This window comes from Hemiscyllium ocellatum, chromosome 12 (assembly GCF_020745735.1).
Source record: "Hemiscyllium ocellatum isolate sHemOce1 chromosome 12, sHemOce1.pat.X.cur, whole genome shotgun sequence".
In the NCBI taxonomy this organism is placed as follows: Eukaryota; Metazoa; Chordata; class Chondrichthyes; order Orectolobiformes; family Hemiscylliidae; genus Hemiscyllium; species Hemiscyllium ocellatum.
This window is the reverse complement of record NC_083412.1, coordinates 38,220,362-38,233,785: the sequence shown is the minus strand read 5'-3', so window position 1 is coordinate 38,233,785 and position 13,424 is coordinate 38,220,362. Positions and strand designations below refer to the sequence as shown.

The window sequence follows — 13,424 nt, the reverse complement described above, 5'->3', positions numbered from 1 at the left end:
GTGCGAGGTAGGATGTCATGCTCCCAGATTATGCTTCCTCTCTTCGTGTCTATACCACTGCCATGAAATGTAAAACCCACAATAAATGACACAGCAGCAAAAATGACCAATCAGCTCCTTTAATGTTTTATATTTGCCATCTCTAACATGAAAGCAACAAAAACAATAATTTGGGAACAACGCTTTGACTTCAAGCGGAGGTGAGGAGCATCAACTCCTAGGAGCACACAAACATCCAATATACATCAATAAACAATCATCAGCAAGTGAAGGTTTCTGCCAGCAATGCGGAGTTGGAATATTTCCCCATAGGTCTCACTCCAAAATAATAGATGTATGCTTCCAGTTTGAAAAATGCAATGCCATCATTTTTGGTCCTGAAGCAAATCAATTTCTAACTAAAATATTAGGGTATTCAGATAACAATTGTAATTTGCCTATAATTGTTATGCAGCAATTATCCATACCAAAAACAGCGATGGTATTTCTCTGCAGAAACAGAAAATCTAAAGGAACGACATACTTGAATTTAGGGGCGGAAGAATCCAAAATGCCAAAAAGCATCAATTGAAGCCAACCAAGTTTGTACATCTGATGAGTACTTCTAACCCTCCATCCACTGGAGGAAAAAATAATTCTTCCTTAACATAATAGCAGGTAGGCAGAAACTTAATTCATGAGTTGGGGGCTGCTATTCATGAGTATATACCTTCACCAAACTAAGAAAGTTAGATCTTTTTTAGGTATATCGAAACAGAATTGTTGTTTCTTCTACTTCACGTAAACAAATTAATGATTGATGCTATGTTCTCTCCAAGTTCTACAATGGATTATACATAGCAGCCTCATAGACAATAATGCAACAAAGAGTGAAATTAAAACAAGTTGCTAATTGTTTTACCTGACTGATATCTGCAGCTGTGAACCCAACATTAGCTTAATGATCCCCATGCTGTGCTGAACTTCATTTTTATTTGTGATTGACTGAGCCTATTAATGACTAAATGATCCAATTACTCTGCCTCTTATTCCTCAGCTCAGGCTGGGAGCCTGGGGGCTCCCAAAGGGTGCAATTTATTTGTTAAAATATTCTACTCTGATTAAGCATTACTTAATTCACACTGGAGCGGGCCATTCCCTTCACAGGGAATGGTTGGATTCCCAGGCATAAACTACTTTGTTGTTTCAAGATGCTTTATCAATTATTGTCTGTCTGGGGAATTGTTTTAAAGTGCTGAACCTCAGACGATAGAGACACATCTTCTGTTATATTGCAACGTCATTTACTCCAATATTAGTGCCACACATTTGGCAGAAGAGCAAAGTTAACTCCTGTGAAATTCTTGCTATGACACAAGAGCTCAGCAGGTCCTTACACCAGTACTGAGGTCAATCACTAAATATTCCTTTGTAATAAATTACTTGCTGAAATGAGAGCCATTGTTTCTCCAATTTGTTTGATCCCGAAAGTGGATAAACTTGGACAGCCTGAGTACTACCTTTGAAGTAACAAGTCTGGCCTATTGCAACATTTTGACATGTCCCACCTGAGCCATATGGATTCCTTTGCAACCACAGGGCTTTCTAGTTCCTTATTCACTGAAGTGAAAGCCCACAGCACAATGCATCAAGTCTGAATACTATGGAGGTTAGTCAGGATTAAGTTTTTTTTTCAGACAAAACCAAGGAGAGTTGATCAAGTGTAAACTACATTCCTAGAATAGTAATAAACATACATGGTTTTTATAAATTCTTCATGAATTTGGATGTACGCCTTAAACAAATTGTTAATGGCAAACATTAATGAAAAAAATTAAAAGAGCAGAATGTAAAACCTGAAGGTGCAGAAACAAATTTACTTATTCTTTGGGAATAATGTGCAGAAATGATAACTTCATTCAAATGATTTTGCTATTAATGTTTTGGCTAATGCTCTGTTAGCGATGCTAAAAGTCAATGAAAATTGTGACAATTGGAATATTGGCTTGAATATGAGATCATGATGGATGGCTGTTTTATAAAAGCCAAAATAAAGTTGGATTACATTCAGATTTTTGTTATCACTTACTTATGACACTGTGATTTGCTTCTAACATATGAACATCCCAAATAAATAATGTTTAATGTTATACAAGGACATTTGTCTTGTAATGGTCATGACGATGTATAAATTGCACACTTCCTGGAGGTAATGCAATTGGAATTACCAAATAAATATATATCTGATCAATAGGTCAATGAATTTAATCAATGTTATGTAGATTGGATTGCATTTCATTTTGAGTTGGCTTTCCCACTTTGATTTGTTGTCAAAAAATGGATATTTTTGTGGACTCCCATCTCTGGGGCCAGGGATTCAAACTGAGCTCAATAAATGGTGTGATCATTCTGTTGGTCTACCTGCTGTCAGGATCATACATGAAAACTTGTCAGTACTATCTCAATGTAGCCAATAGTGGTCATGAATCCACAGGATAAAACTGCTCATGTCACTAAATTGACTAAAGGTGACTCAAGAATAAAATAGGCAATTATCAATGATCGAGCAGAGAATGCATTGCTGAGCTATATTTTTAAAACAGTATCAAGAATCAGTTAAATTGCACATAGCTCTTCACTAGCTGCCAATATTGAATGGATGATAGGTTTCATTTCCTTGACACTGACAATCAGTTTGATCAGAGACAAAAAAAACTGTCCCTTCGACAGTTTGTGCCACTCTCCCCACCAAACCCCCTCCCCAAACCCCCATGTACCTTCCCCTTCAACCGGAAAAGATGCAAAACTTGCCGGTACACCATCCTACTTGCCTCCACTCAGGGCCCCAAACAGTCCTTCCAGGAGAGACAGAAGTTCACCTGCCTCTTTTCCAACCTAGTTTACTACAACTTGTGTTCCAGATGCGGTCTTCTCTACATCGGGGAGACCAAACGTCAACTTAGTGAACGATTCACTGAGCTTTTCAGCCGGGTCTGCAGGAGCCGACCGGACTTCCCAGTCACTGTCCATTTCAATTCCCCCAATTACTTCCTTTCCAACATGACCATCCTTGGCCTCTTCTATTGCCACAATGAACCAAACCGCAAATCGGAGGAACATCACCTCTTCTTCTACCTGGGCAGCCTACAGCCTGGAGGACTCAACATTGAGTTCTCCAATTTCAGATAACCTCCCTTCCCATCCCCTGACTCCCTTCCCAGCCCCTCCCCCTCCCTTTCAGTCCTTCATGCCACCAACCGGTTCATTTCTCCCATTGACCAACCAAGATCATACCCGCTACCTGTCTTCACCACTCTGTCCCTGCCACCCCCTTTATTTGCAGCTCTCCCCACACCCATCCCAGTCCTGAAGAAGGTGACTTCTGCATCTCCTAATGCTCCCTGGCTTGCTATCCTCTACTAGCCTCCTGCTTGATTGCTCACACAAAGAAGTTCCCACTGTATCTTTTTTCAACTACTTTGGCTGTATAGTATAGCTTTTAGAACTTATTAACCTCCTTGTAATGACACTATACAAGTACACAGGAAGTGAACATTTCCAATCCTGTGTTACAAAATTGCAAAACTCAATTTAAGAAGTTGGTAATTATGTGGATATGCACTGAACTGCAATAAAACCTGGACTGCTTCCACATTTACCCTGCAGGAAAGGGAATCTCCCACTGACAGTCAGGCAGGTCTAAGTGTGATACTTTGTCATACAGTCCATGGCTGAACCCAAATACTGCAGGGTGTCTGGCAAACTATTAAGATGTGAAAACTAGTACATGGTCGGGAGGTTTCACGGGGATAATGGTGAAGAACAATAATGGCAGCTGCCAATGCCACCCACACTCTAATATAAATTTTTGACATCATTTTAGTGGTAACCAGAACAAAATTGGAAATTTCTCCATTCCCTGATCTATTTATGAAAAAATTACAATTAAAAGAGTAGAATGTGAAGTTCTATAGGTGCAGAAACACAATCATTTGTTTTTTTTACTAATACAGAGAAATTATAACCTCATTACTTTTGTTTTGACATTCCTGCAGTGATATTTATGTTCTATGTTATAATATGTTTTGCAGAACATTCACTTGCACTCACAGGCTCACTAGCAGAAAAGATCTCAGGCAATAACATAAAAAATTGCTAACCTGAGCTCCAAGGTCATTGTATTGTAACTTTAAAGCTGTAAGCCTCTCATCCAGTTCCTTGGGATTCTCTGTTTGCTGTTTCTGTACAATTTGACGTCCAGTTTTAATTACCGTTTCCACATCAGACTTGACCTCACTCAGGCTCTTATACAATTTCTATAAGTTGGGGAAGAAAAGTTCAATATATGGTCAGGTTTCCAGCACAGAAACTCAGGATAATACTGTATTACATAAATTCTTGCAAACCTCTAGTGCATGATAGCTCTAATAAGAGGCTGGAACAACAAATATTTTTATTCTGTGGCAATCTGAGCTTGGAATGTGGTAGGTTCATGTACTATTTTTGCATCAATTATTAATTATTATTTAGCTCTGCGCTTTGAAAGAGTCAGGGTCAAATTATATGTTTGAATCTTAAAATGCTCTTCACTTAGTTCTACTGGAAGGTGGAGTCCTTGCAGAGCGAACAATGAAAGCCTGGACATAGCTCCAGAGTAGGACCTTGATTGGATCTAAAGTCAATATCCGCCGGCATGGTGGCACAGTGGTTAGCACTGCTGCCTCACAATGCCAGAGACCCGGGTTCAATTCCCGCCTCAGGCGACTGACTGTGTGGAGTTTGCACATTCTCCCCGTGCCTGCGTGGGTTTCCTCCAGGTGCTCCAGTTTCCTCCCACAGTCCAAAAATGTGCAGGTTAGGTGAATTGGCCATTCTAAATTGCCTGTAGTGTTAGGTGAAGGGATCTGGGTGGGTTGTGGGTCGGTGTGGACTTGTTGGGGCAAAGGGCCTGTTTCCACACTGTAAGTAATCCAATCAACAGATTTCACTTTAAGGTAACAAATTATTTCAGCACTTTTTCAATAAATTTGATGTTGAAAAGTTATTCATTTTTCAAACTACCAGACTGAGTTGCAGTTAAGTGAATTGTAAAAGTTAGCCTTTGCAAGATGCAGGAGTATTTTTCTACTTTGTTCAAGGATACAACACAAAGGGATCACAACTAAAAATGTGAGGAGTCATTCAGGAATGTTTCCTGAAGCTAATAATTCTGCAGAGTAAGTTACTTCCATAGAGTAGAATCTATTGAATACCTGCAGTGTGGAAACATGCCATTCGGCCCAACAAGTCCACACTGAGTCTCCAAACAGCATCCTACCCAGACTCACCCCACTACCCTATCCCTGTAACCCTGCACCTCCCATGGCTAATCCACCAAAAGTACACATCCCCTGACACAATTGGCAATTTAGCATGGCCAATCCATCTAACCTGCAAATCTTTGGACTGTGAGAGGATACCCATGCGGACATAGAGAGAATGTGCAAAATTCTACACAGATAGTTGCCCGAAGCTGCAGTTGAACCAGGGTGCCTGGCACAATGAGGCAGCAGTGCTAACTACAGAGCAACTGTTAAATAGTTTCATTGTCATCATTAGACTCTGAATCCCAGATTGTTTAATTGAATTCAAAGTTCACCATCTGCAGTGGCGGGATTTGAAGCTGGATCCCCAGGACATTACCTGGGTCTCTGAATTAATAATCCAGTGATAGGATCACGAGGCTGTCACCTCCTACTTGAGATGAATACAAATTGTGCAAATGCACGTAAAAAAATATGAAAGTATTCCCCGAAAGAGAAAGGATTAAAAATTTCAAGAGTTACAAGGCTGGAGAAGTGAACTGTTGCTCTAACCTCACTAATCCAGAAGTCATAATATGAATTGGAAATGCTTTTCCCAGTCCCCAGGATGGTCAATTACATATCTTAATTATCAGTTTTAAATAAAAATGAAATCCATTGACCAGGTTTGTTTTTTAATAATCACGACAATTTTTTTTATTATCAGAACAAACCGAAAAAGAAGATGCAAAAATCATACACAGGTGGTAATGTGGAAGTATACATATATTTCAGTCTCTAAATAGCCCAGAACACACATTGTCCCACACCTGGTAAATTATGAGAAAAGTTGACTTCTCTCTGTTAACATTAACTGAAAAAAAAATCACTTTCTGGATTTTACCGTTTTTGGCTTTCAAGAATACACATAAAGTATAGAATTTTCATGGTCTGTGGTAACGATACTCTGACTTGAGTGGTCAAGTCACTCATCACTCTCAGATGTCTAGACGTCTTTGTCCTTGCTGCGGAAATACAATATTGGCAGGTTCCTACAATCACTCTCCCAGAAGGACAAGTAGGTTCAGTAATGACTTTAACAAGAATGTTCTTTTCAGGAATAGGAGAGATTAGATGACCAGTGCTCACGTTCCCCAATTCATTTCAGAGACCAAAGCACTCTTCACGCAGTCACCATTTACACAGGCCTGAGCAGGGGCCTACAGCATAGCAATCAATCGTCACCAGTCAGGTGATTTCAAGGAAGCCTTGTTCAAAGGAAACTCCAATGTCCACAGCGACTTTTCAATGATCGCTGTGAAAGAAACCACATCAGTTCTGAAGGATTGTAGAAAATAGATTTATTTAAAGTTGTATGGAAAAAAACTGAAGTCCTCAAAAAAATGTTAAATATGTGAGTCTTTCATAATATAAGTGGGAATGAAATATATTAAATTGGAACAAATTTTTGGGAAGAATAACCTTTCCCTCTTTCCAAAGATTTTACCATTATCTGTCAAATTAGCTGGAAGTAAAAAAAAATGCTTTTGCCTGCCATTTGCCATTAGTCAGAATCCTCAAACTGAAAGGAACTCAGAAATATCATCATTTGTCAATGATTGTTCAAATCAACTGAAAACTCATTGTCAGAGCTTTGACTGTAGGTAGTGAACACATTATTGTTCAGTAGTTTCAAATCTACTGTTCAAAAAAAAACTATTATTGACATTCAAAAGATTCCAAAGAATAGGGAAAAAAAAACGAAGCAACCACACCTACCATACAGTGGTCAAGTTGGGACTGGACAATCTCAGGTTCCACACTATTCATCTCCAATACATGTACATCTGTTTTCACCTCATCCAAGAGTCTTTTACACTCCAATAGATGTTGCTCAAAATTTGCTGGTTTCTGGAATAAGCGAAACTTCGTAGAAACTTCCTGCAGCTTCTTCTGTAGATTGAGACAAGGACAGATTCAGAGGAATTGAAGATCCATTAATAAAAATAAACATCAGGTTTAGAAATTTCCCATTGAAACCTCACAATGGAAATTTCTAAACCTGTCAATTTGTTAATTCCTCCACTCTAAAAACAGCAAGCATTATTTCTGCTTCAGCATGTATTTGTGTTGTAACAATCACATCACAAATTGACTTTATTTAGGAAATTTACAGAACAATTAGAGAGTTTGCATAACACTGAGGAATACATGCAAGTGCATGAGGACAGTGCAAGAGGCAGAGTCAATCATAGAATCAGTGTCTTCCAGCATGGAAAGAGACTTCTGGTTGATTGTGTCCTCTGGTTGTTAAGCACCTAATTGAGTCTCAAATACCATTTTACAGCACTTGGCATTTCAAATATTCATCTAAATATTTGTTAAGTACTGTGATAGTTCCCACCTCTACCATCCTTCCAGTGAGTGCCAGATACAGACACCAACTTCCTAAAAATAACTATTACTCAAGTTTCTTTTAAACCTCCCACAGCTTTGCTTAAACCTATGCCTCTTGGTTATTGACTCCTCTACTAATGAAAGGTTTTGTCTTTGTTACAATGTCTACGCCCCTCATTCTTTTGTATTCTTCAGTCAGGTCCCCCTCTCTGTTTTCTGCTGTTAGAAAAGTAACTCCAGCTTATCAATTTTCGCCTTATAGCTGAAATACTCCAGCCTGCAATATCTCATGCACTCTCTCTTGAACAGTCACATCCTTCCTATTGTGTGGCAACCAGAATTGCATTTAGAACTCCAGCTGTGGTCTGATAAAGTCAAATCATCCTTTCCTCCCCTCATATTCAAGACCTTGATGAATAAAGGTATAAAACTGTCAGAAATGTCTTTATGTATTGGCTTTTCTATCTCTCAATGACAACTTGAAGGTTTATAGTATACACCCAGTGTGATTACCCCCTCTAAGTTCCACTCACGTTAGCTGAATTGAGGAACCATTTAAGCTATTGTTATTGTTATAATTGACCCCTCAATCAATAATGCAACATCATCTCGTCTTTTACACTTCTCCCATCTTGCCTGATAATTCTATACCTCGAATTATTGAACTAGAAGTCTAGCCCCTCCCTCAGCCATGTCTCTGCAACAATGATGCCAGATCGCAATTTGTTAATTAGCAGTTGCAACTCATCTATCTTACTGACAAGACTCCTTGCATTAAAATAAATGTCATCCAGCCAGGCCATTCTCTGTTGTGCCTTAACTTGACTACGTACACTCCAAACACACTGTGGGTTGAAATGTCCTGAGTGAATAAACACATATAGCATCATGTACCACACAACAAGGCAATAAAAGAGCATACAATCAAAACAGAACAAATTATGATCTAAAATGACAGTCTCATTCTTACACCCTGAAATTAAACCATCAATACTCATGTACAAATGCTTAACATATTTGTACATGATCTGTACATGCTGCTTTATAAGAAAGGAGGTAATACATCGTCTAAAATATCAAAGAATACATGAATATTCAGAGCATGAATTCAAATCTTTTAACTATCGCATTGGCACAAATGGGTGCAAATGAAGTTCAACAATTCTCCTGTGTTCAAACAACTAAATTGTGGGAAAAAGAATATCTGCATTTGATTCCTCATTCACTCTTCGAATATCACTGCAATTCAAGCATAATCAAGTAGCACAGCTGTTAAATTTGTGGTTTTTAAAGAAATTCTCATTCAAAAAACAACTTTAAGATGTTTTCAGAAGTATCATCATGACTTTACATTCCAATTAAGATACCTGTATTCAGATGTGACCAATAGATGTCAACTCAAACAAAATCTCTATTATATGTCATGGCTAATTAAGCTGACAGTTATGATACTCCATTAGCTAAAATATGACTGACCAACATTATATCTAATGAACATATATCAGAAGAGTCGTGCATATGCTGATACTTATTTGGAAGTCAGTTAAATAATACTGTATTTCAGCACCGATAGTAAACATGTCCATTCTTTGGACACCATTAAATTCCTGCTTAAGATATCAAATAAACCTCTTCTATGACCAATTAAAAAAAACATAGCAAATTATTCACGAGTTAGATGACAAATAGCAGATATTGCAACACAACTGATGAATATCAAAATCTAATTCCGCATTTTTCCATTTCATGTCTGCCACTGAAATGTCCTGCACATTACTCATCTGTAAACCATGAAACCACGAGAGAACTGAACTAGAGAAACAGATCGCTCACTTATATCATGCTATGAATGATTTTCGATTTGAAGTGACAGGATGATGATGATCATAAAAAGCTCAGGACTTCAAATTTTCCCACCATGTAATCACAGTGCGTGACAAGAAAGACTAAGCATTTTGAATAAAAAAAGAACTCTAGAATTTTTCCACATTTGCAAGTAATCTATGCTTGCATTCTTCTGGATTAATATATAATATAAATAACAATTTGCATCATTTCGTGTCTTTAATAAAGTAAAAATGTCTCAAATTCATTCACAGAAATGTATTCAAACAACATTTAACACTGAACCACTGAACCAGACACCAGTACAAGTGACAAAAGGCTTGGGCACAGAGGTAGTTTTCCACAGCAAATGAGTGGAGAGGAGATATGTCAGCAGATGAAAAGACTCAATGAAGGATACCCGAGATTAAAGCTCGGACAGCTGAAGGCGTGGTGGTCAATGGTGGGATGTTTGAAAATCCTGAACATGCCAGAAATCAGAATTGAAGAAGCGGCGAAATATACAAAGCTAGAGAGAATACACTGAACAGGAGCGTTGATGCTACTGAAAGATTTCATGGAAGTCTGAGAGTTTTTAAACTGAGGCATTGGTGGAATGCAAAGCATTATAGTTTACCAAGTACAAGTGTGATTCTTGAATGGACACCCAAGGTTTTGGTGAGATCAATTTTATTCAGGATGCAAACTCAAATGCATGCCAATACAGCACTGGAACAGTCATGTCTGGAGGTAACAATTAAATGAACTATGGCATAAAAGTGACCAAAATAAGTAGCTATAGAGAAACATTGATTATTCTAACACATGTTGCTGAGGCAGTATGTTTACACATTACCATCATCCAGGAAAATGATTCTTTCTGATACATATCAGAGAGCTTCAAGTGTTACTAGCTGGCACAGATTAAGACAATGTTGACGGCTTGCAATAAACCTGAAGGCTCATTACAAAAAAATAGGTATTCTCACGGAGTTATACCTATTAATGATGCATGGATTAGTGGTGCTGGAACGGACAGCAGTTCAGGCAGCATCCAAGGAGCAACGAAATCGACGTTTCGGGCAAAAGCCCTTCGTCAGGAATAAAGGCAGTGAAGTGTGGAGAGATAAGCTAGAGGAGGGTGGGGTGGGGAGAAAGTAGCATAGAGTACAATGGGTGAGTGGGGGAGGGGATGAAGGTGGTAGGTCAGGGAGGAGAGGGTGGAGTGGATAGGTGGAAAAGGAGATAAGCAGGTAGGACAAGTGCGGACAAGTCATGAGGACAGTGCTGAGCTGGAAGTTTGGAACTAGGGTGAGGTGGGAGAAGGGGAAATGAGGAAATTGTTGAAGTCCACATTGATGCCCTGGGGTTGAAGTGTTCTGAGGCGGAAGATGAGGCGTTCTTCCTCCAGGCGTCTGGTGGTGAGGGAGTGGCGGTGGAGGCGGCCCAGGACCTCCATGTCCTCGGCAGAGGGGAAGGGGGAGTTGAAATGTTGGACCACGAGGCGGTGTGGTTGATTGGTGCGGGTGTCCCAGAGATGTTCCCTAAAGCACTCTGCTAGGAGGTGCCCAGTCTCCTCAATGTAGAGGAGACCACATTGGGAGCAACGGATATAATAAATGATATTAGTGGATGTGCAGGTAAAGCCTTGATGGATGTGAAAGGCTCCTTTAGGGCCTTGGATAGAGGTGAGGAGGAGGTGTGGGCGCAGGTTTTACAGTTCCTGTAGTGGCAGGGGAAATGCCAGAATGGGAGGGTGGGTTGTTGGGGGGACATGGACCTGACCAGGTAATCACGGAGGGATCGGTCTTTGCGGAAGGCGGAAAGGGGTGGGGAGGGAAATATTTTTCCTGGTGGTGGGATCTTTTTGGAGGTGGCGGATGATTAGGTTTATGCAAAGGTTTGTAGGGTGGAAGGTGAGCACCAGGGGCGTTCTGTCCTTCTTATGGTTGGAGGGATGGGGTCTGAGGGCGGAGGTGCGAGATGTGGTCGAGATGCGTTGGAGGGCATCTTTAACCACGTGGGAAGGGATATTGCGGTCTCTAAAGAAGGAGGCCATCTGGTGTGTTCTGTGGTGGAACTGGCCCTCCTGGGTGGAGGCAGAGGAATTGGGAATATGGGATGGCATTTTTGCAAGAGGTAGGGTGGGAAGAGGTGTAATCCAGGTAGCTGTGGGAGTCGGTGGGTTTGTAAAAAATGTCAGTGTCAAGTTGGTCGTCATTTAATACATGCCGTGACGTCAAACAATTCTTCCGTCGCCTCCGCCTCCAAGCTTACTTTCACAATCAGCAATCCCGCCCACCTTCCGAGGACCCCCTCGCCCACCTCCAACACACTGCATCCAACTGGAAACCCCGCGCTGATCTATTACCTGGTCTCGACCTCTTCATTTCTAACTGCCGCCAAGACATTAACCACCTCAATCTGTCTACCCCCCCTCCCCCACTCCAACCTCTCACCCTCACAACGCGCAGCCCTCCAATCCCTCTGCTCCAATCCCAACCTCACCATCAAGCCAGCGGATAAAGGGGGCGCAGTGTAGTCTGGCGCACTGACCTCTACACCGCTGAAGCCAAACGCCAACTCAAGGACAGCTCTTCCTACTGCCCACTCGACCATGACCCCATCCCCCATCACCAAACCATCATCTCCCAGACCATACAGAACCTCATCACCTCAGGAGATCTCCCATCCACAGCTTCCAACCTCATCGTCCGGCACTGCCCGATTCTACCTCCTTCCCAAGATCCACAAGCCTGACCACCCTGGCCGACCCATTGTCTCAGCATGCTCCTGCCCCACTGAACTCAACGCATCTCGTCCACATCCCGCACCTCCGGCCTCAGACCCCACCCTTCCAACCGTAATGAGGACAGAACGCCCCTGGTGCTCACCTTCCACCCTACAAACCTTCGCATAAACCAAATCATCCACCGACACTTCTGCCACCTCCAAAAAGACCCCACCACCAGGGAAATATTTCCCTCCCCACCCCGTTCCGCCTTCCGCAAAGACCGTTCCCTCCGTGATTACCTGGTCAGGTCCACGCCCCTCCCTACAACCCATCCTCCCATCCTGGTACTTTCCCCTGCCACCGCAGGAACTGTAAAACCTGGGCCCACACGACCTCCCTCACCTCTATCCAAGGCCCTAAAGGAGCCTTCCACATCCATCAAAGTTTTACCTGCAGGTCCACTAATATCATTTATTGTATCCGTTGCTCCCGATGTGGTCTCCTCTACATTGGAGAGACTGGGCGCCTCCTAGCAGAGCGCTTTAGGGAACATCTCCGCGAAACCCGCACCAATCAACCACACCACCCCGTAGCCCAACCTTTTAAATTCCCGTCCCACTCTGCCGAGGACATGAAGGTCCTGGGCCTCTTTCACCGCTGCTTCCTCACCACCAGACGGCTGGAGGAAGAACGCCTAATCGTCCACCTCGGAAAACTTCAACCCTAGGGCATCAATGTGGACTTCAATAATTTCCTCATTTCCCCTTCCCCCACTTCACCCTAGTTCCAATCTTCCAGCTCAGCACTGTCCCCATGACTTGTCTGGACTTGTCCTACCTGCCTATCTCCTTTTCCACCTATCCACTCCACTCTCTCCTCCCTGACCTATCACCTTCATCCCCTCCCCTACTCACCCATTGTACTCTATGCTGCTTGCTCCCCACCCCCACCCTCGTCTAGCTTATCTCTCCACACTTCAGGCTCACTGCCTTTATTCCTGACGAAGGGCTTTTGCCCGAAACGTTGATTTCGCTGCTCCTTGGATGCTGCCTGAATTGCTGTGCTCTTCCAGCACCACTGATCCAGAATCTGGTTTCCAGCATCTGCAGTCACTGATATGCATCATTAATAGGTTAAAAACAGTGTTGGACGTTTTCATTGCACAGCTTGTTAAACTTCATCACATTTCATTATAACAATGCCAAGGA

At 41.6% G+C, this 13,424-nt stretch overlaps 1 protein-coding gene across 7 annotated transcripts in view; it reads right to left on the bottom strand.

The window, feature by feature from the left end:
* dmd (dystrophin) overlaps positions 1 to 13,424 on the bottom strand; it is a 1,983,095-nt gene that overhangs the window by 980,621 nt on the left and 989,050 nt on the right. For all 7 annotated transcript variants that reach the window (XM_060833515.1, XM_060833512.1, XM_060833514.1 and 4 more), the window contains 2 exons: positions 7,041 to 7,214; positions 4,140 to 4,295 (listed from right to left, as the gene is read on the bottom strand). In XM_060833515.1, the coding sequence (XP_060689498.1) occupies positions 4,140 to 4,295; positions 7,041 to 7,214 (330 nt within the window). The remainder of the gene's footprint in view (positions 1 to 4,139; positions 4,296 to 7,040; positions 7,215 to 13,424) is intronic.